At 42.1% G+C, this 23,553-nt stretch overlaps 1 protein-coding gene across 4 annotated transcripts in view; it reads right to left on the minus strand.

Moving 5' to 3' along the window:
- Nucleotides 1-23,553, minus strand: part of TRMT10B (tRNA methyltransferase 10B) — a 54,285-nt gene that overhangs the window by 15,163 nt on the left and 15,569 nt on the right. For 3 of the 4 annotated variants that reach the window (XM_085854831.1, XM_085854832.1, XM_085854833.1), the window contains exons 4-7: nucleotides 15,017-15,132; nucleotides 11,282-11,434; nucleotides 11,068-11,146; nucleotides 1,516-1,583 (exon numbers count right to left, since the gene is read on the minus strand). In XM_085854831.1, the coding sequence (XP_085710957.1) occupies nucleotides 1,516-1,583; nucleotides 11,068-11,146; nucleotides 11,282-11,434; nucleotides 15,017-15,132 (416 nt within the window). Of the gene's footprint in view, nucleotides 1-1,515; nucleotides 1,584-11,067; nucleotides 11,147-11,281; nucleotides 11,435-15,016; nucleotides 15,133-21,065; nucleotides 21,157-23,553 lie in introns of all 4 variants that reach the window. The other variant, XM_085854834.1, reaches the window with a different exon arrangement.

A 23,553-nucleotide genomic window follows, 5' to 3' on the forward strand; every position in this document is an offset into this window, starting at 1 on the left:
ACTTACCCAATCGTGAACCAATAACGATTGGACACACACCCACCCCTACCAAACTCCAAATCCCAACCCCCACGCGTTACATACATCATTTTTGAATGGCCCCTCAGCTAAAACATCATTAAAAGGTCGGAGATATCAATAATATTGTAAGAAATTAAATATATCTCACCTGTAATTTAATATTTCTGTGATAGTGACCGGAAACCATTTGAAAATCAAAAAAGGAATGGTTGTCAAGGTTACTGGCTCCACCCACTATCATATCTCCTCACTGAATTTTTACACTGAATTGCCGTTTCTACCAACAATACACACTCCAAAAAAAAACACATTTGAGGTGAGACATCTACGATGAAATTAATCAAACATCGACGATCAAAAAATCAAATCGCGATGTTAACTTGGTTCTTTTAAACGAAACGATGCATGTATATTTGAGGTGTATATATATATTGGTGAAGTTAACCAAGATGGCAACCTTTTTTTTCTACAAACTATTTTCACCCTTGAGAGTTACGTCTTTCGATGAGCAGTAAAATTACAGTTACATTGATGTGTGGATTGTATTTGTACTATGTTCGGTTTTTGAATGATTTGCAGATTTGAGGTCACGTGACTCCTCCTTCACCGATTTTACCGATCATGGAAAGGTCTTCATAGAGAGTTATTTTTCACATACGATACTATATTTGATGATCAGAGGTTACCACCTCACCAAATATATCGGTATCTGGGTTGAAATCCAAAAGAAAATGGGCTTTTTATGAAGCAATGTGTTCGGCATCCCAGGATCCCGAGTTCAAATCCCACTCGGCTGTTGAATTAATACCAGGTGGGGTTGCTCTGCCTGTCATTCTTCTGAAGTCGGCAAAATGAGTGCCAGATTGCTGGTATCCTGTGTCGGAGTGGCGACCCATCGAGGATTGCGCCCAATAGCCCAGGAGACTGTTTAAGCAGCACCAACACTCCGCACAAAGTATGGTCCCAATGGATGGATGGATTGTATATGTGGATCTACCCTTGCTGAGATGGTGGCAGGTGGCAGCTCAGGTGTTTATAATTTATGAATTGTGAAAAAAGACTGTTTAAAACCCCTATTTAGATGCACCATGGTAAATAATGTGATCCGGTAAAGTTTTGTGGTGATTAACCTTATGAGCTTGGAGGATTATCGTCACAAACATTTTTTCTCATATATATATATAAATAACTTCACCAATTAGCACATTCACATGACATGTACAATGAATGTTAGTTCCCCCCCCCCACCCCAATGGAAAAGCGGCACCCCCATGGACAACTTGGCATCATTAGGGAAACGACTCTTATGGGTCTTAAATAAATAATTTATTTTGCCAAACTCTAAGGGATGTTTGAAAATTTAAAGGAAACCCACCAAAATTCCGAATTGAAGTGTAACCCCATATTATAGGCAGCTTGGGGGGCGGGGGAAGGTTTTCCAGGATAACCTCACAACAATGACCCTTCTCAATCCAATTTACTAGTAGAGCTCACCTTTCGCACAGATTCATCCACCAGGCCTCCAAGAACATACACCTTGTCAGCCTCGACACTCTGCAGCACTGCCAACACATAAGCAAGAAAATTATCTTTGCAGCTTGACCTCTGAAACTCACAACCACAATCCCATGTTGTGGTTCAACTTCTTTGCCTCATTTCCTTTTGTGCTCCTATGGTCAATTGCTTACACACAACTCACGATGTTTCTTATTCTCCAAAGACAACATTGCAAGAGACACACTACATGCTCAACCTATTTCCCTCTCTAACTCTGTCACTCATTGCAGAATATATATATATATATATATATATATATATATACATACATATATATATATATATATATATATATATACATATATATATATATATATATATATATATATATATATATATATATATATATATATATATATATATATATATATCCATCCTGGTGTTGGCGCAGTCGTTAGGGCAGCGGCTTGGGATCCAAAAGGTCCTGAGTTCAAGCCCCGTTGGGCCACTGAATTAATACACCAGGGGGTTGACTCAGCCTGTCATCCTTCCGAGGTCGGCGAAATGAGTACCAGTGTACTGGGCCGGTGTATACGCCGGTTAAAATAGGTGTACCATATCCCTGTGTTGTAAGAGGTGAGAAGGGTTGCGTGAGGAAGGGAATCCGGCGTAAAACATGTGCCAAATCACTATGCGGATCATACGGATGATCCACTGTGGCGACCCCTAACGGGAGCAGCCGAAAGAAGAAGAAGAAGATATATATATATATATATATATATATATATATATATATATATATATATATATATATATATATATATACATATATATATACATATATATATATATACATATACATATATATACATATATATATATACATATACATATATATATATACATATACATATATACATATACATATACATATACATATATATATATATATATATATATAGCTCTGGAAAAAATTAAGAGACCACTGCAAAATTATCAGTTTTTCTGGTTTTACTATTTATAGGTATGTGTTTGAGTAAAAGGAACATTTTTGTTTTATTCTATAAACTACTGACAACATTTCTCCCAAATTCCAAATAAAAATATTGTCATTTAGAGCATTTATTTGCAGAAAATGACAACTGATCAAAATAACAACAAAGATTCAGTGTTTTCAGACCTCAAAGAATACAAACAAAACAAGTTCATATTCAATTGTGAACAACACAATACTAATGTTTTAACTTGGGAATAGTTCAGAAATCAATATTTTGTGGAATAACCCTGATTTTCAATCACAGCTTTCATGGGTCTTGGCATGCTCTCCACCAGTCTTTCACATTGCTGTTGGGTGACGTTATGCCACTCCTGGCGTAAAAATTCAAGCAGGTTGGCTATGTTTGATGGCTTGTGACCATCCATCTTCCTCTTGATCACATTCCAGAGGTTTTCAATGGAGTTCAGGTCTGGAGATTGGGCTGGCCATGACAGGGTCTTGATCTGATGGTCCTCCATCCACACCTTGATTAACCTGGCTGTGTGGCATGGAGCATTGTCCTGCTGGAAAAACCAATCTTCAGAGTTGAGGAACATTGTCAGAGCAGAAGGAAGCAAGTTTTCTTCCAGGACAACCTTGTACGTGGCTTGATTCATGAGTCCTTCAAAGACAAATCTGCCCGATTCCAGCCTTGCTGAAGCACCCCCAGATCATCACCAATCCTCCACCAAATTTCACAGTGGGTGCGAGACACTGCGGCTTGTAGGCCTCTCCAGGTCTCCGTCTAACCATTAGATGACCAGGTGTTGGGCAAAGCTGAAAATTGGACTCATCAGAGAAGATGACCTTACTCCAGTCCTCTACGGTCCAGGGGCATTACATGTCAAGTGTACACATTTTCAGCGAAATTTTGACACATCGTCTCAAATTTCACTCTTTTTTTGTGCAAGTGTTTGTATCCATGGTAAAACATTGTCAATTTTCAGACCTGGGGGCCCATCGGGGCCCATTTCAGCCCCCCCCCCAAATTTTGGCACCCCCGGTTGACCCACAATCTTCCAGTGGCCATATCACAGGTTGTAGTGGTCCGATTTGGATGATCTTGGTATAAAAATGCTCGAAAAGTGAGATCTTTCGAATCGCGAAAAGTAAAATCACTCCAATAGAGTAATTCAAAAAGTTATTCTTTGGGGCGCCCTTTGACCTTGGGCCCCCACCCCCCAACCAAACCGATGATCCCAATTTTTTTCGTGTGAGAATACCCCTTCATATTGTTACGGCTGTGGAAATTCGCAGAACACCATAAAGGTCGTTAGTTCAGTTATATTGCTAAGTGTGTGTTCAGATAGATTTCCCCACCGTTGTTTAATGGGTTTGATTCGTGTGGACAGGGCTGTGATATTTGAGTTAGCCGTTATTCTTTGCTATCGTTATTTTGGACCAACCGCTTCACACAACCACCCTAACCACAAAGCACCACCAATTACAACAACCACAATCACCTCAACCCTCATAACCACACCACCGCATTTCCACCTCAGCACATGGTTGCCAGAGGCCTGGCCTTTGTTGAGGGAAAGCAGGCGGCCCCCGTTCCCCCCTCCCCCGGATGAATGGCGTTTCCACGGTGAATTTCACCCTGCAAGGGACAAAGAGAACTACCGCGGCAGCGCGCGTTCCTAATTTGGTGGGAAAACGCTTCCTTCAAGAAGTTTCCTGCATGTTCTGGAAGGAAGGTGGGGCGAGAGCGGAGGGGCGGAGGGGCGGAGCATGGGTAATAAAAAGGGCGCACGGAGCATTCATTATATATATATATATATATATATATATATATATATATATATATATATATATATATATATATATATATATATATATATATACACATCTCTCTCCCTCTCTCTGGAGTTGCTGCTAGGGTTGCTATCGTTGTTGCTGCCGCTGGACGCAGCGTAACGAGCTGTGCTGCTGCTGCCGGAGCTGCGTGGAGATCTGAGCTCGTGTCCGAGTCGGGAGCTGGGAGCGGTCAGTCGGTGGAGGTCCGGGCGTCGAAGGAGACGCGGGCTGGAGGCGCAGCCCTGCTGTGTCGCGCGAACCTGCGCGTGCTTGTGGGGAGAGCCAGAGAGAGCTCGCCTGCCGCTTGGCAAGGCCTGAGCTCAACCGCGGCTACGCTAGCTGCCGTGGGGACGGGACATCGCGACTCGCCCCATAAAGGCAACCCAAGGGTGCAGGTAACCTGCAACGGTCTCGTGGGGCCCTTTCGGTCACCAAAGCCTCATGTTATAAAGGCCCACGGGCCCAGTCTGACTGCCTTGTCTATGAAGGTGGTCTTTTTCCTGGGGTTTTGCTTTGAATGCATGTTGTGGCGCCGTGTCTGTCAAGTAGTAAGACTGTTAAGTGATTGTGAAGAACGGTTGTAGTTTTTTTTGCATAATTGCATACGTGCATGCCTGCATACGTGCTGCGTAAAATAAATGTGCCTGTGTGAATGTTAACCCGTTCGTCGTGTCCTTCCCCCCCCCACCCTCCCCCCATTGAAGTGCCATAATTAAGTTCAGAATATAGTAGGATGTTAATAACCGATAAGAGAATCGGGTTCAGCGAGGTCTGGCGATAATACCCGCTCGGTTATCCCAGAACGGAACGCACCGCTTAAGCGGTTCGTGTCCAAACAGGCCTTCGCCGAGGTACAGTCCCTCGGTAGGTTACCCACGCGAATACTTAGGTATATCGATATTTGGCGATTGACCCTGTCGCGCGCGGGTAGAATACGGACTGGGCCGTGGTGTGCGTTGAAGGCATACCTGTGACTGGTTCTCGGCGTTGTTCCGGGAAGTCGCGACTGAATTGTCCATCCGGTGGGCAAGACGGCCGCCATTGGCTAAAGCAGCTGTTCCCACGCCGGGCGGGTGTAGATTCGTAACAATATACTCCAACACCTCAGCATAAATGAAAATGGGATCTCAATGGGTTCAAGTGTGATGATGGTTTTATTGTTTGGGGTCCGTGTCCGTGTCCGTTGGTTCTCGACAACCACTGGTCCGATCTAATTGAAACTTGCCAGGTATATTGCTGGGGACCTGAGTATATGCCTTTTCAAGATTTGATATGAATCGGACAAGTGATTCCCAAGTTATGGCCATTTATTTACCAACCAATGACAGGACACGTGCTGCGTCGGCGTGGCCGATGCACCATTTAGTTACCAATCACAGGACACGTTGCTGCGTGGGTGTGGCTGCCGAGGCCGGTGCACGGCCGGCCGAAGATGCAGTCACGTGCCGTGCTGGTTTCGATGGGGATCGATCGGTGCCTTAGTTACCATGGGGTAGGAGTGCCAATGGTAAATGGCAGCGAATGTCATGGAAAGCAAAGAGAGGGAGGTAAACTTGATTTTAATTAACTCTGTGTGTAAGTATCACAGCAGTTGTTACTTCAATGCAAGCGATAATTCGTGGAATGATGTGAACATTCCGTGCAGGCACGCATTACTTTTGGATAGTGATGACTTACTGTATTCTAATAATTTCTCGATTTCTTATCCGCATTTGTAGATAAACACAATGCCCCAATCCAGTCGTCGTTTATGAGAGCGAAGGAACGGCCTGTGTATTTGTTTGAAAAAAATTTTTTTTTTTGCATGTACTCCACGCACATATAATATGGGCACGCGAGAGCGAAGGATCGGCCTGTGTGGTTGTTGTTTCTGGCACGCGGTTTGAAAGTTTTTTTTTTTATATGTACGGCCACGCAAGTACGGCCACGCGAGAGCGAAGGAACGGCCTGTGTGTTTGTTTCTGGCAAGCGGTTTTAAAGCATATATATATATATATATATATATATATATATATATATATATATATATATATATATATATATATATATATATATATATAATTTTTTTTTGCACGTACAGCCAAGCACGTACGGGCACGTGAAAGCGAAGGAACGGCTTGTGTGGTTGTTGTTTCTGGCACGCGGTTTGAGTTTTTTGTGGGGGGGGGGGAGGGTTTGCACGTATGGCCACGCATCTATGGGCATGCATTAGCATCACCAATTCTTGATTCGACATTGGGCGACGTTTGGCATCATCGTTCCAATGACGTCACCTGCTGGCAGGCGACTTTATGTCTGAAATTGACCATCATCATCTCTGGCCTAATATATATATATATATATATATATATATATATATATATATATATATATATATATACATATACATACATACATACATACATACATACATACATATATATATATATATATATATATATATTGCATCATTTGCAAAAAATTATTCTGCCTATTGTGTCTTGATTTTTAAGTGCACATTTTTTGAATAACAATCATCGAATTAAGTAATAAATGGGATAATCTCAGTTTTTGCATATTTTGCAGTAAGCATGGCAACTGAAGATCGAAAGGAGTTCCGAGAATACTGCTGTGATCCGTTCAGCTGGCATAAAACGAAACAATGAAAAGATCTTCGCAATGTGTCAAATGATATGTTGATGAAATTGTCTTCAAAAGGTGAAAAAAGATGACAGACTTTGTACTTCATGCAGAAAAAAAAACTCAGTTGTCACCAGAGCGTATTGAAGAATCATCTTCGACCAGTTCGAAATTATCACCAGAAGGTACTATTGAAGGCATTGCAGAATCTATTTCGACAGATGAGGACGAGGAGGTTTTTGAGCGAGAAGCAGAAGTTGACATTTAAACCAGTTGTTATCGATGATAGGCGAAAGCCCATTCGACAAACGAAAGGTGGAAAGGAACCCAGGGTACGTTCCTGAAAAGCAAAGTAAAGTGGAAGATTCTGTGCAAAATAAATTAGAACTAGTTGTTGGACCAAGCACTGCGGAGAAAACACAAAATACAGCGTCAAAATGTGATGACAAATGCATGCCAGAGGTGATCAAAAGCCTGAAAGAAAAATACGTTATTTCGAGCCATTCCGAGTAAATACGTATACTGACAATATTTGCTAGGAATATGAGCCTCAGAGGGATGATGAGTGAATTCAGTTGCTCCCAAAGAATGGCTGTGCAAGTCCAAAATTTAGAGAAAGAAAATGGTATGCTATCGTCTCCAAATCCCAAACAGGGTAAAATATTGCCTGACGAAGTGAAATCCGCCGTAACCGAATTTTACCGAAGTGATGAAGTCAGCCGAATAATGCCGGGAAAAAGGACTGTGTGGTGGTCAGGAATGAACATGGAAAAGACAAAATTCAAAAGCGCCTGGTACTAAACAATCTCAAGGAACTGTTTCAGAAATTCAAAGAGAAGAACCCTGGCTTGAAAGTTGGATTCGCGAAGTTCGCCATGCTCCGTCCCTCGGAGTGTGTCCTGGCCGGTTCAGGCGGTACACACAGTGTATGTGTGTGTACGATACATCAAAATGTGAAACTCATGATGTTTGGTTCCAAAATGCCACAGATAGCTGAACTTCCAAGCTATCATCATGTGATAGCATGTATAGTTTGTAACCCAGCACAACCGGCATGTTATTTCAGAACTTGTGAAAGTTGCCCATCAATTGAAGACTTCAAAACCGAGCTACTGAGTGCTTATGAACTGGAGGATAATGATGAAATTCAGTTTAAATGGTGGACATCCACCTTCAGATCTGAACTGAGCTCCATGGTCCTGCCTTTGGAAGAATTCATGAATCAATTCTGTGAATGCGCAGTGAAATTAGTGAGACACGACTTCATTGCCAAGGCCCAATCTCAGATTCTGAAAAATGAGAAAGAACAAATCGGTGAAGGAGAATTTGTCATTATTGGAGACTTCTCAGAGAACTATTCGTTTGTCGTACAGAATGCGGCCCAAGGATTCCATTGGAACTGCTCTCAAGCGACAATTCACCCCTGGGGTTACTATTTCAAATCGGACGATGGCAAATTAAACCACGATTCGTTCACGATTATATCAGAATGCAATACTCACGACGTTGTCTCAGTCCACCTCTTCCAAAGAATGCTCATTGAACACTTGAAATCTCGCTTTGGAAATGTAAAGAAACTTTACTATTTCTCAGACGGTTGCGCTGGCCAATATAAGAATTGCAAAGCCTTCATAAACCTATGTCGTCACAAATCAGAGCATGGTATTGACGCAGAATTGCATTTTGTTGCCACAAGTCATGGCAAGGGCCCTTCAGATGGCGTAGGAGGTACAGTCAAACGAGAAGCAACACGTGAGAGCCTGCGTAGACCTTACGACAGTCAAATTATTTCTCCAAAAGATCTTTTCGCCTTTGCTGAAAATGGTTTGAATGAAATGAAGTTCGGTTACGGGATCCAAGAGGCGTATGATGAGGAAGAAAGGTTAAAATCGGCCAAAACCATAACTGGAACTCAAAAACTTCATGCTTTCATCCCTATTTCTGAAACTGCTCTTCAAGTACGCGAATTCAGCCTTAGCGAGGAATACCATATCGAGTCAGCTATTTCAAAATCTACACCAACTTTTAATAGGAGACTCTCAGGTTATGTCACAGTGCACTATGATGGAAAATGGTGCCTTGCCCGCATCATGGAAGCCTTTCAGGACACATGAAGTGAAAGTGAATTTTCTTCATCCAAACGGGCCCGCAAATAGTTTCTTTTTTCCTGACATTGAAGATCACTGCATTTTAGACATTTCTGATATACCTCTTTCTGTAGAACCAAAAACTGCTACAGGTAGAACCTACACAATCAGTAAAAAAGAAACACAGCTGTCAAATAAAACATTCGTTGGCAAAGAATCTTGACTATAATATGCTTGGAAAAACTCTTACTCATACTCGTATCGCTTCCAGTTCCTGCATGTGCATGTAGAAAATGTACGTACAATATACTGATATAGTGTATTGGAAATCTTGTGTTCAAATATTGTGCTATGTATTGTGGCGTATTGTGTGTCCAGTACCCGAGTCCCCGAACAATAAAACCATCATCACACTTGAACCCTTTGAGATCCCATTTTCATTTATGCTGAGGTGTTGGAGTATATCAAAGGGTATTCTCACACTAAAAAAAATAAATAAATAAATAAAAAAAAAATAAAAAAAAAATAAAAAAAAAAAAAAAATCGGGACCATCGCTTTGGTTGGGGAGCGGGGGCCCAAGGTCAAAGGGCGCCCCAAACTATAACTTTTTGAATCACTCTTTCGGAGTGATTTTACTTTACATGATTCGAAAGACCTCGCTTTTACGAGCATTTTGATACGAAGATCAGCCAAATCGGACCACTACAACCTGTGATATGGCCTCTGGAAGATTGTGGGGCAGCCAGGGGTGCCCAAATTTGGGGGGCCCCTAAAATGGGCCCCCGATTGGCCCACAGGTCTAAAAGTTGGTATTTTTAGTTTTTTCACCCAAGTGAATAAATGACCAACATATGGGGAGAAAATGAGGTATTAGTGTCGAGAGGGTGTGTACACTTGACATGGAATGCCCCTCCAATCCTTATGGTCTTTTGCAAACCTCAGCCTGGCTCTTCTTTGCTTCTCAGTGATTAAGGGCTTTTTTCTCGCTTTGCATGACTTCAGCCCTGCCCCTCGGAGCCTGTTTCGAACCGTCCTCGCCGTGCACTTCACCCCAGCTGCCGTTTGCCATTCTTTTTGTAGGTCACTTGATGTCATCCTACGGTTGTTGAGTGACATTTGAATGAGTTGGCAGTCATCCCGGTCAGTGGAAAGTCGTTTTCGCCCTCTGCCAATCTGTAGCTTTGTTGTCCCCAATGTCTGCTGCTTGACCTTGTTCGTATAAACTGCCGTCTTTGAAATTTTAAGAATGGAAGCAACGTGACGCTCACTGTATCCCTCTGCCAGTAAAGCCAGAATTGAACCCTTCTTTTCCTCACTCAAAACTTTTCTTTTCAACTCTTTTGGCATGGTCAATAGTTATTTTTTGGATTCCAATTACTTTTGAGGTACTACTGGCACTGTTTTTGCCATCCAGCTGGTCCTATTACAAGAGGATAGTGATGACCACAGCAGTGGTTTTTATACTTTTCCTTGTTAAATAAGATTCGGTTCAGGTGATCACCTAATCAGTACCTCACTAAGTAGAATGAGGTGTGCCTGTGTTGGAATTCAACAGACACTGGAATGGAATGGCTGCCACACATGTAGAGATGCTGATTTCAATTTTTTTTTGGAGTGGTCTCTTATTTTTTTTTTCCCAGAGCTGTATATATATATATATATATATATATATATATATATATATATATATATATATATATATATATATATATATATATATATATATATATATATATATATATATATATATATATATAATAACACACACACACACACACACACACACACACACACACACACACACACACACACACACACACACACACACACACACACACACACACACACACACACACACACACACACACACACACCTTTGAAGGCTCGTGGAGGAGCTGCAACAAACAAATCACCCACACACACAGACAGACAGACAGACAGAGGAAGCTTTTCTTTCAACTTTTCACGAACTAACCAACAAAACATTGACACCACCTACAAATACTCACCATGTGGAGAGTCTGGAGTCAGGTACACAAGACTGTTTGGGGGAAAGATCTCTGTGTATTCTTCCTCTCTCACCTCCAACTGAAATACAGTCAAAGTGAGCAGGTGGGGATGAGAAAACTAAACAAAAGGGACAATGTGCAGACAAACTAGCGCACATGGCTTTCCACTGGCTTCTAATACAGTAGACGTTGTGCTGTATTTTGGTTGACTTGCCAAGTAGTGCTGGAAACCATCGTTCTGCCATTGACACTCGCGGTATGCAGGGCTGCTGCTGGTCAGACCGCTCAACATGATGTGAAAAGGCCGTGCAGCTCGTAGGTTTGAGCCATACAGCCGCCGCAGCTGTCCAGCCAAGCGGCCCAACTCCTGTCAGAAGGGATTCCCAAAAAAGTGAAACTCTGGTAAGGATGGGACAGATCACCAATTGCTATATTTAATAGATTTGCCAACATTTTTGTCGTTTGTGCTGAGTAAGGAGAGTGACTGCCAATTTGTAATATGTTGCAGGTCTCGAGTCTTCGTAAGAAGGGACACCATCGCTCTTTTAAAGCTCAGTGTCAATTCTTCATACAGCAAAAATGATTCCAAAACATTAATTCGCTCTGGGTCCAAGAGGTCCCAAAATTCCAAGTAAAATTCTGCTGGCACGCCATCTATTCCAGGGGGTTTTCCTGAGTCTATTTCACTTAATGTAATCGATATGTCCAGGTTCAGGAGCTGAGGCTAAGTTAGATGGGGAAGGTGAGAAGTTCAAAGTCTTATCATTTTATCGCAAAGTTTGTTTTACAAAAGGTTGAGAGAAAAAAACAAAACCTTAATACCATAAACAAATTGACCGTCTTGCTCGAGATGATGTCAACATTTCTGAACAAGAGAGAAGTTGATGGCGCACCATCGCAAATCCCCACACTTCCCACCTAAAGCAAAGTTGAAAGATGGCAAACAGTTCCAACAGGAATGACGCGATATCAAATTTAGGATTGAAAAAAGAAATTCCGTTTTCACCCGTGACACTAAATGCCCACCTCCTGGGGCATGAACCAGGGGTCAAATCCAAAAGAAAAACAAATCGTTAGATATGTAATGCGTAGCCCAATGTTGATTGCATTTACAAACTTTCATGTAAAAATGTTTAAATTGTGCCCAAAAATGTAAAATGTTAAAATCAAAAATTATACTGCTCTTCCACCTTCTTGCCACAAATAAGTACAATCCTGCATTGGAGTAATCAGAGGGAACCCGAACAAGCAAAAAGCAAAGATGAAGTCATCAGGAGGAACCTGGTGATCATAACTACCAAGTTTGGCGAATTTCCCCACAACCATTTAGGAGGAGATAGCGTGACGGATAGAGCCAATTACAATACCTCTCATTAAAAAGTCATTAATTAATGTAATTAATATCATCAGGAGGAACCTGGATAGGATTCGCATTTCAGCTGCTACTCCTCTACCCTCAAACCCATCCAGGCACAGCCAAGTGAGCCTCGTCCAAAAAATAATAATAATAACCCATGTCAAAAAATTAAATAATTCTGGCCATCAGACCATGCACCCAATTAAGTTGAAATTTAAAACATGTATTCCCCATCACGACAAGATCATAAATGTGAAGTTTTACATCAATTGATTAAGTGGTTCCAGAAAAAAAACAATATTTAATATTTTTCTTCAATCCAGTATGGCTGCCAAACCATGTGACCTATCAATTATTCCTTAACAAACTTGTACACCCATGGCTTGAGGAACATTTGTGTGAAGTTTCCACTCAATGTGTCCAGCTATTCTGGAGAATAACATTTTTATAGGTTTTAAGGTAAATCCAATATGGCTGCCAAACCATGTGACCTATGACATCATATGTGTGAACCTTTGGTTCCTCATGGATAGGCGGTCATATGTATAAAGTTTTGCCTCGATCTGTTCAGCAACTTAAGAGAACGAGATTTTTGAAGGTTTATTTTTGTTTGTTTTTTTAACAATATGGCTGCCGAATCACATGACCGATGAAGTCATCATTTTTTTTTCTGTAGACCATTTTATCCCTAGATGACCCTCAAAAATTTTCATACTGATTAGATGTGGCGTTCTACAAATGCAACGTCATAACGAAGGCACCTATGACATCATCAAAAAATCACACATTCCCCATGAGGAGTACTTGCTGTGTGCCAAATTTCAATTTTTTCCTTGGTGCGGTTTCAGAGATACAGAGGTCCAAAGTTTTTCCGGTTTTCCAATATGGCTGCCACGCCACATGCCCTATGACGTCATAATTATGATAAAAACATTCTCCACGAGTAGTCACACCAATTGTGACAATTTCGTCTCAATCAAACAAGTGTTTGCGGGGAAAAACATGAAAGTTCTGTGCGGACAAACAAACAAACAAAGACAGGGACACAAACGCAATACCCTCTCCTTCTGCGAGGGTAATTAAACAAGCTTATATTATGCTCACACAGCCTCATCTGAGCAGTGAATTTGCACCCAAAGGACCAGCTCTCCTGCTACCTCTTTCTATACAAGAAAAAGGAGAAGAAAGGAAACAGAATAGCATGAACTGGGCCAGGGAAGGGGTGGAAAAGTGGAACCTATAAGGGCACTCTTCGACATCGTGACATTGCCAGATATTCCTCCGCACACATTATTACATCATGATACATTCTTGCCAGAGTTTGATTTAAATCCCTCAACCCAGATTCAAAAACTATTAAATAATTCTGGTTGTCAGACCATGCGTCTGATCAGGTTGAAAGTTCAAACATATATTCCCCATGACTACTAGATCATAATTTTGATGTTTCTTGTTGATTGATGAAGTGGTTAAAGAGAAATAATTTTTTTTAAAGATTTCCATTAAATTCAATATGGCTGCCAGACCATGTGACCTATTATTTGTGAACACCCTGGTCTTCCCAAAACTTGGGGAACATGTGGGTGAACTTTCCCCTCAATCTGTCAGGCCGTTCTGGAAATGATTTTAAAAGGTTTATTCTTTTAAAAAAATAAAATAAAAATAAAAAATCACAGCTGCCAAACCATGTGACCTATGACATCATATCATCATATTCTCTGACACCATATGACACCAATTTTTTTCGGTTTTTTCCAACATGGCTGCCACACATGAGCTATGATGTAATAATTATCATTAAAATATTCCACACGAGTAGTCACACTTGTGATAAAAAAATTGTGTCAATCGGATCAGCGGTTGCAGAGAAAACAGAGAAAATTAACATGGACTGACAGATGTACGTATGTACGGACACTCCAAAAACATAATGCCTCTGGCGACTTCGTCAAGGGAAAAAGGAAAGGGAAAACAAAAACTCAGCACAACACAGAGCCACTACATGTGCACACACACAAACCGATGCCATGATAGTACACAGACACACCCACAAAGGGTAGGGGAGGGAGAGAGAGAGAGAGAGAGAGAGAGAGAGAGAGAGAGAGAGAGAGAGAGAGAGAGAGAGAGAGAGAGAGAGAGAGAGAGAGAGAGAGAGAGAGAGAGAGAGAGAGAGAGAGAGAGAGAGAGAGAGAGAGAGAGAGAGAGAGAGAGAGAGAGAGAGAGAGAGAGAGAGAGAGAGAGAGAGAGAGAGAGAGAGAGAGAGAGAGAGAGAGAGAGAGAGAGAGAGAGAGAGAGAGAGAGAGAGAGAGAGAGAGAGAGAGAGAGAGAGAGAGAGAGAGAGAGAGAGAGAGAGAGAGAGAGAGAGAGAGAGAGAGAGAGAGAGAGAGAGAGAGAGAGAGAGAGAGAGAGAGAGAGAGAGAGAGAGAGAGAGAGAGAGAGAGAGAGAGAGAGAGAGAGAGAGAGAGAGAGAGAGAGAGAGAGAGAGAGAGAGAGAGAGAAAGAGAGAGAAAGAAAGAGAAAGATGGGGGGGGGGGAGTAGAGATTATCCAACCCTTGATTTGACGAGTAAAAATAAGTAACAATAAAAAAAACCTTGGGACTCATATGCTCAGCAAGTTGAAGATCAATGCAGACACGAGGACCTTGAAGCCGTGCGGCAGTGACCCGTGCTCGACCTTGTGTTCGCTCAGCTGGTCCAGCCACCAATCCTGCAAATGAACACAGATGGCACTGCATCCCGCACTTCTGTCCAAGGAACCCAATAAACAACACGTGAAAAAAGTGCTTATGAAGCCTCGGATAAAATAAGTCACGTAATTAAGAGTAATGAAAGAAGGTTTTTGCCTTGATTAAAATGACAACCATATTCAATGAAAATAAATGGAGTTAACACCGAGGTTGAACTGCAAGTGAATGCACTTTCTAAAGGGTTGTCAAAGCCATGAAAAGTCATTTTTTCATTAGTTCATTCAAAGCTGTGGACAGGTTCCTCAACTACACTATTAGGACATTGTAGTTTGAGACAAAGCAGAAATTTCTCCACAAACCGAGACCCGGCACAACAGAAGCACCTGACCCGGCACACCAAAAAACATCTCCCACCTCACAATTTCAAAGCTTATCCCTTGAACCACCCCCTCTCTACATTCCGGCAGCTGCCAACATTACGTCCTCCCTTGTTCCTAACTGTGTGCACCTCCAACATGTGAGGCCTCCGCACCAACCTGACAGATCTCTCAATCCAGCCCACAGCTGATAAACCAGACATCTGCTTAACAGAATCCCAGACTCCTTCGTGCCTCTCCCTGGCAAATTATCTCAAGTTTGACACTGTCTGGGTGGTGGGGTTGCACTTTACATCGAGAACTTAAGAAGGATGATTCCATTTAAATCTTCCTCTCTGGCAACATGGACCACCTTCTAACCACCTATCCCAATTGTCTTTTCCTCATGCGGTGATTTCAACAGTTATCATGCCATTTGGCTGAGTGTTGGTACCTCTTCAACCAGCCAGGCATTGAAGCCAAGGGCTTTACTAATCAGTGAACTTTCCGACCCAGATTTCTCCCAGGAGCCCAGCCTCCTTTCCGAACTTGGTAATGACAAATGTCTCCTGCTCCTTTTCTGATCCAATGGGTTCATCTGACCATGTGTTTGTGAGAGTCAACAACTCTCTAGATATTGTCAGAGAGCTGCCTCAGCACCGCAGAGTCTTGCAATTCACTTTAGCTGATTAGCAGGGACTGCAAGCTGCCCTTTAATGTCAAGACTTGTCCAACATTTCCACCTCTCCTGATATTAATACTGCCTGGGAATCCTTCCACACAAGCTTGCTTTCCCTTATGTACAGATATATACTATCTCATCTGCAGTTGTCATAACCACCATCTCGTTCCTGGTACACAGAATCCTGTGGTGAGGCAGTTGCCTTCAAACAACTTGCCTTCTCTTCCGAGAAGGCAACCTCAGATCATTCCACAAAACTTGGAATAAGTATATGTTCACTCTCTGGAAAGCTAGACAATAACGCCTGGCCAACCTCAAGACTGAACTCACAAACCTGTCTTCTCCAAAAACCTGGTGCTACCCGGTAGTGTCTGTCTCTGGTGCATGCTCCCCATCCATCCCTTCCCTCACTTCAAATGGCACTATGGCTGACACTGTTCATGAGAAGGCCTTATGCCTCAAATCTGTTTACCTCAAATCTTGTCTAGCTAAACTCACACTCCCTCCAGATACCCTCCCACTCCTGGATAATGTGTCTTTCTCACTTGAAAAGACGGAGAGGTTTCTAGCAAACCTAGACTCCAATTCTGCAACAGGCCCAGAAGGTGTCACTGCAAGTGTCCTAAAAAAAAAAACTGCTCTGCTGCTCTTGCTCATTACCTCACACGCACTAAGCAAATAGCAGGGTGAAGCAATTGGTTCACTTCGTCTCTGTAGGTCTGTCTGGCTGTCTACAGACGTTGATCTATGATGGAGGAAACACTTTAACGTCAATTGAATTTTATATTTTGAACACTGAAGAACACAAATCGGAACACGAACCTGCAGTTTGGCAGGACTTTGGCTCTGAATTTGGCAAATTGTATGGAATCTCATCCTGAATAAGACAGTGCCAGGCAACTATAGTTAAAGCAAATAGGGTTTGAGGTTGTATTCAGAGGGGGATCATTTATAAATCAAAAGAGGTGGTGTTAACATTGTACAGGAATTTAGTGAGGGCCACATCTAGAATATTGTGTGCATTTCTGGTCACCACAGTTCCAGAAGGACAAATATGCTATTGAGAGGGTTCAGCGCATGGCTACAAGATTGATTCCGGGCCAAGCTAGACTCAGCGATAAGGAGCAGCTGAAGGAGACAGGGCTTTATACACTAGAAAGGAGGTGATTACAAGAAGATATGATTGAGATGTTTAAGATAATGAAAGCTATGAACATAATAAGTGCAGATGAATTATTCAACAGAGTGTGAATAGGACCAAACAGTGATAGGACCAGGGGCCATAGTCTGAGAGTAAAGAAGAGGAGAGTTAAGATGGTAGCAAGGCATGGAACTTTTACTCAGATGTAGTTAATGCATGGAATGGCCTCCCTGGAAAGGTAGTGGCAGCAGAAAAAGTAGATAAGTTTAAAGTAGAATTAGATGGGTACCTGGAAGTTATGGAGATAGAGGGGTATGGGAATGTTGATAAGACTTTTAGGTAGTTTGAGCATTGATGGGTGATTGTGTGCATGTGTACGGAGTGCTGTTGGTGGAGTTCTTGTCAAGGGGGTGTTGTGTGGTTGGTGTGTTTTTAAGCAAGCCTATGCCCCCCAACTTCCATCTTCCCCCTGAGGGGAAAATAAAATACAAAAACTACAAAAACTTTATAAAACAAAAATAAAATAAAAACAATTATTTCATAAATTAAAAACTTTTTTTGCATTTTCTTCCTTGGATCTTGTGTTGATAAATTAGTATGGTGTTCATGCAGGCATGATGGCCTGAATGGCCTCCACCTGTGTTAGATTTCCTTGTAGTTCCTCGAATGCACACGTGCAGAGAGGAGGTCATTTGTTTAGTCTATCTGCCTGTCTGGCAGTCAAACAAAATTGAAAATCATTCCAACCAGGAAACCTACTGTTTTTAGGACATCATTAAGATGGTGCATCAACGGTGGTAAACTTCCGAAAAAAGTTTTGGAATTTTTCCAACAGCCTTTAAAAACCTTTATTTTATTTCAACGACTACACACACTCCATATATGAGCGCAGGAAGGGTCATGTGACTATCCTCTCTGGGGTTTATCGATTACAGTAGATCTAGACTCGAGCCATAAGAACGTCGGGTTTCCTCCCTTTCAGTTCAGTGTTAAACAGCAGCAGTGACTGTTTAAAAAGGTAATCATACAGGATGTGTTTGTAGTTTATAATATTTTTATTTCCAGTGGGGGTGCCCCACGAAATGCCATGAAAAGCTATTTATACACGTTAACACAGCATGTGTCCAAGGAGGAAAAACTCGATATTATTACCTCCGCCACCAAAGGTGGACGGATATTATGTTTTCACCTGTCTGGCTGTCTGTCTGTCACTGAGCAGGATATCTTAAAAAAATTGACTGATTCGGACTAAACTTGGTGGACAGGTTGGGTGTGTGACAAGGACCAATTGATTAGATTTTGGTGAAGATTTGGATCTGGATCCAGATATAATTTTGAAAAAAAAAATTCAGCAATTACTCACCATTGACAGATGGGGCCAAAAACGACATATAGCATGATATTTCAAAAAGTTGTGGACAGATTATGACAAAACTTGAAGGAATTGGGCAGGTGACAAGAACAAGCCGATTAGATTCTGCATAAAGTCCGAATGTAGATGCTGCCCATCGGTGAGATACAAAATGTAAACTGGTCAAACTGATGGAGGTATGCACTCTACCGAGTACCGGTGTAGTTAGTATTAATATTGTTTTGTAATATAACATTTATTATGCTATTATCATTGGTGTTATTAGTTTTGTTATTCGAAGCAAACTTGGAAAAATGCCACAATTAGCTATCTTAACACAGATATACACCTTAACATGTATTTCACCCAAGGCAGAAAACCCCCTTGGAGAGGGGGGAGGAAATTAAGTTGCTGCAACCTCCATTTTGTTACCCTTCGTCCTCCTATCAAGTTTTGTTCAGAATGGATATATAGTGACCAAATGTATCACGGTCAAAAATACACACAGACAGACAGACAAACACCAAATTGCGTATTTTAGTACGATTGAATTACATAGTTGAACACTGTAGAATGCCAATCCCCTGGTTGTCACTGCCAAAAACTCCAGTTTAGCAGTACTTGCACAAAATATTATGCCATCTTGACCAAAGTGCGGCTTGCACTCTCGGCATTGGGGAATATCGAGATTCAGACAAAATGGCGGCTCGCAGGACATTGCAAAAGAGGAAAATTCAACAGACAACCACAGTAATCCCCACCGCCACTCACCGACCCCTTTAATACGACTGATTTTGATTAAAAATACTAACAGAAAATGGTACGATCTATAGAGGTCATAGAACACCTTACCTACCGCAATCTTGAGAAACAAGGACATGGGCGGGGTATCCGAACGGCACATTTGATTGGTTGTGATGATGTAAAATGCCGTAATATTTTGCCCAAGTACTGCTAAAAGGAAGGTTTTTGAAAGTGCTAAAAAGGCTTCCATGTTACGATTTGTGTTCAAAATATAGCATTCAATTAAATCAAGTTGTCCCTTGATCATAAACCAGCATTTGTAGACAGACAGACAAACAGAAGTGAATGAATTGCTTAACCCCACTTTATGATTTGCTTGTGTGGGGTAATGATTTCATAAATGAACTGGTTCTGCACGTCAAACCTCTTAAACCTCCTACCAGACGTCATCTGTTCTTTAAGCATACGTAGTATGAGAATACAATTTTGCATCATGGATTTAGCCTTCCTTGAAACTCATTCATGAGAAATTATACTCAAGTCCATCTTTTCTCCAATAATCTTTCCAGCCTGTTTTGCTCCTCTCTGCAGTTTTATCAAATCAGTTTTTTTTGACACCAAAAACCAGACCCAGCAACAGTACAAGATAACACTCTCAATTACTGAAGAGTAAAGAAAGCACCATAATCGTTTCATCAACTCCAGATGATTTCAGTTGCCAAAGAAAGTATAGGTGCTGTTGTCCTTTGGAAACCAAACCAACAACCTCATCTCAGATCACCAATTTAGTTTCAGACCAGGTCACCACACCATGGACATGCTGCTTCTACTCACCCCTCAATGCCAGACATGAGATCAGGGCCGTCTCTCTGGACATATCTTGTGCTTTAGATACAGTCTGGCATCCTGCCTTACTCTCCAAACTCTCTGCCTATGGCATCTAAGGTCAAATCCTCACACGGCTTACTGACTTCCTCTACTCTCTTTGCCAACATGTCTCTCAGTGGAATCTTTTCATCTCCTCTCCCCATCAAGGCTGGAGTGCCCCAAGGCAGTGTTCTGGGCCCAGTCCTATTCCTGAACTTAATTAATGATCTCTGTGACTCTGGAAAATTCGCTTTATATATTTGCTGAAGACTTCACCCTCTGCTGTGACATCATTCATCCTTCAAACAGACAGTCTGGCTGCAGCCTCTTCCCTCTTTTCAGAAATTGAAAAAAAGAAATCACAAGCTGCTCAAACACTTGAAATACATCTTTTAATCCTGAGAAATCTCACACTCTCACGATCTCTCCAAAAGGACCGTCTGGCAAACCCTCCGATCGACTTTATTAACCAATCCTCTTGAGGAAGTTCAGTCATTCAAACTTATGGGTCTCATTATCAGCACTGATATTTCTTGGACGAACCACATTTCAAAGTTGGCCTCTAAAGCCAGCGGCCGACTGGGCATCTTCCATCGTACAAAGACCTCCCGCAAGGAAGCAGAGTTTATGGGCCTCTCACCGCCATCGCAGCTTGGTCGGTGGTCTCTCTGTCTTCTACCACCTCCTTTCTGGTCTTGCACCCTCTACTCTTTCCGTGCTTTGTCCCCCCCCCCCAGGTTTCTGCAATGCGCACACGGTCCATCATCAACCCCCTTCTAGTCAAACTATCCAAATCTAGGATCACTGCTCACCTCCATTCATTTGTTCTTCTTTCTCCCCGCCTGTGAAACCAACTTCCACATTCTCTTCAATCTCATTCTTCCCTCCAAGTCTGCAAGACAGCTGTTCACCACCATCTCAGATCATCCGCATCCAAAATCATTGTCTTTTCTACCCTCATTAACTCCCCCCTCAAATTTCCAGTTTTTCCTTCCTGAGAGTTTGCTTACATACCCATCTTGTCCGTCCCACCATGTCCTCATTCTTACCCGCATCCCTCGTTTGTTGGTCTCTCCATTTTCTCCCTCGGCCCTGCTGTTGGAGTCCCCCTCCCCCGCTTTTTCTACTGTTCCTTTTGATCTATTGCATCCTGATCCATTCTGTGATGCAGCTCCTCCACAAGCCTTGACTTTGCATACAAAAATAAAAAAATAAAAAATCCGTGGTCATCTTATGTTGGGTGTTATAGTCATGACTGGCCACCCAAAAGTATATCTTGAAAGCCACAACCATTGGCAGTTCTTTCAAAGATTAAATGCCATTAATGGCACCATTCCCAATAGGGGTGGGGCTTCACCCACCATGATTGGTGTGGAGAACAGGCATTGCCTCGTCAGCATCCAGTTAAGTGACAGACCAAAACTAAGGTAGAGGAAAGGGACCTGAGAGAGGATGCTCGATATAGAGGGGTGTGGACAGGGAAAACCTGTTTGGCCGACTCTGCGAGATATAATTAATTGGGAGTCATTAAAGTAGTAGTCATAGATTTAATGTCCACAATCTAAATTCAGATGGGACAGATGCCTTACCATCCCCGTTGGAAGGGTTGCATGCTCCAATAAACAACATAATGTGTTGGCACTGTACCAGAAAGGCAGTTTTTGTCACGTTTGTTCCCATCAAATGCAGATTAGACAGCTCAATGGTAAGCACAATGCCAACTAATCTAACCTGCCGACCCAAAATTAATGTCAGTCAGTGTGTGTGTGTGTGTGTGTGTGTGTGTGTGTGTGTGTGTGTGTGTGTGTGTGTGTGTGTGTGTGTGTGTGTGTGTGTGTGTGTGTGTGTGTGTGTGTGTGTGTGTGTGTGTGTGTGTGTGCTTCCTCTAACTCCAAAAGCATGAAACAGAGTGGCCCCAAACTTTGCATGCATATTAAGGGAACTCCAAGGCAGAGTATGAATGAATACTGGGTGTTAGGGTAAATTTGAAAAAAAAAAAAAAACCTTTTTGAAGACAATTGACAGCTTGCCTTTCATGAAGGTAAGCTGTTAATTAACAACTTACCTTCATTAAAGACTTATAAAGAGGGAAGAGGCTGCAGCCTGGCTCTGTCTGTCTGAAGGAATTGTGACGTCACGGCAGAGGGTGGAGTCTTCAGTAACTTTACCTAGCAGGGGGATCTTAGCCACCATTTTTGATTCGGCCTATTAAAAATTCCTTACCTTGGAACAGGTCGCAACGGTTTCTGTACAGTCGAGCTTCATACCTCCGAATCGCTGACCAGTGATCACAAATCTTCATACTTACGAATCTCTGTATACATTGCTAATCACTTGCCAAGTCAGCTGTTCCTTATCAACCGATGTTTGTAAGCCATGGCGATACAGTGCTTACTTCAACCGTTTTGTTGGAGTGTTTGCATGAGTGCTTAAGCCACTTGGTGAGCGCTCGACAAGTTGTTTGGTTTGAACCATCTGTTTAATTACCTCCACAAAACGGAGCCAGATTTCATATATTTCAAAGTATGAAAGGTGTGGATTGGCGTGTCGGATCTGCCGAACATTTTTGGCCATTTGAACCAAAAGCATTCCCGACTATGCAAGGCGGTTCTGAGATTTTTTTAGAAAAGAGGGGGAAATACATAGAGCATGATGAAATACCAAAAGGTTCCTTCATTCATGTGACGTTTATAAATACTCGTCTGAAAATGCCATAAAACATAAAAAGAGAATAAGAAGATCCCTCCTCCATATTCAGCGAAGCGACAAGGCGCGCGCACACACAAGTCTTTTTACTACGTGGTAGTGCCGAGTGAACAACAAGGTATTACGTTTGCAGTTTGGTCATCTGCTCTAGCCCAAACTACGTGACGTATCAATTCACGGGCAAAAATAAAAAAGAGAGAGAAAGAGAGAACGAGAACACGAACGAACGAGAGAACGAGAACACGAACGAACGAGAGAACGAGAACACGAACGAACGAGAGAACGAGAACACGAACGAACGAGAGAACGAGAACACGAACGAACGAGAGAACGAGAACACGAACAAACGAGAGAACGAGAACACGAACGAACGAGAGAACGAGAACACGAACAAACGAGAGAACGAGAACACGAACAAACGAGAGAACGAGAACACGAACAAACGAGAGAACGAGAACACGAACAAACGAGAGAACGAGAACACGAACAAACGAGAGAACGAGAACACGAACAAACGAGAGAACGAGAACACGAACAAACGAGAGAACGAGAACACGAACAAACGAGAGAACGAGAACACGAACAAACGAGAGA

The sequence above is a fragment of the Eptatretus burgeri genome, chromosome 14 (genome assembly GCF_056783735.1).
Source record: "Eptatretus burgeri isolate ZD-2024b chromosome 14, Ebu_testis_v1, whole genome shotgun sequence".
Taxonomy (NCBI): domain Eukaryota; kingdom Metazoa; phylum Chordata; class Myxini; order Myxiniformes; family Myxinidae; genus Eptatretus; species Eptatretus burgeri.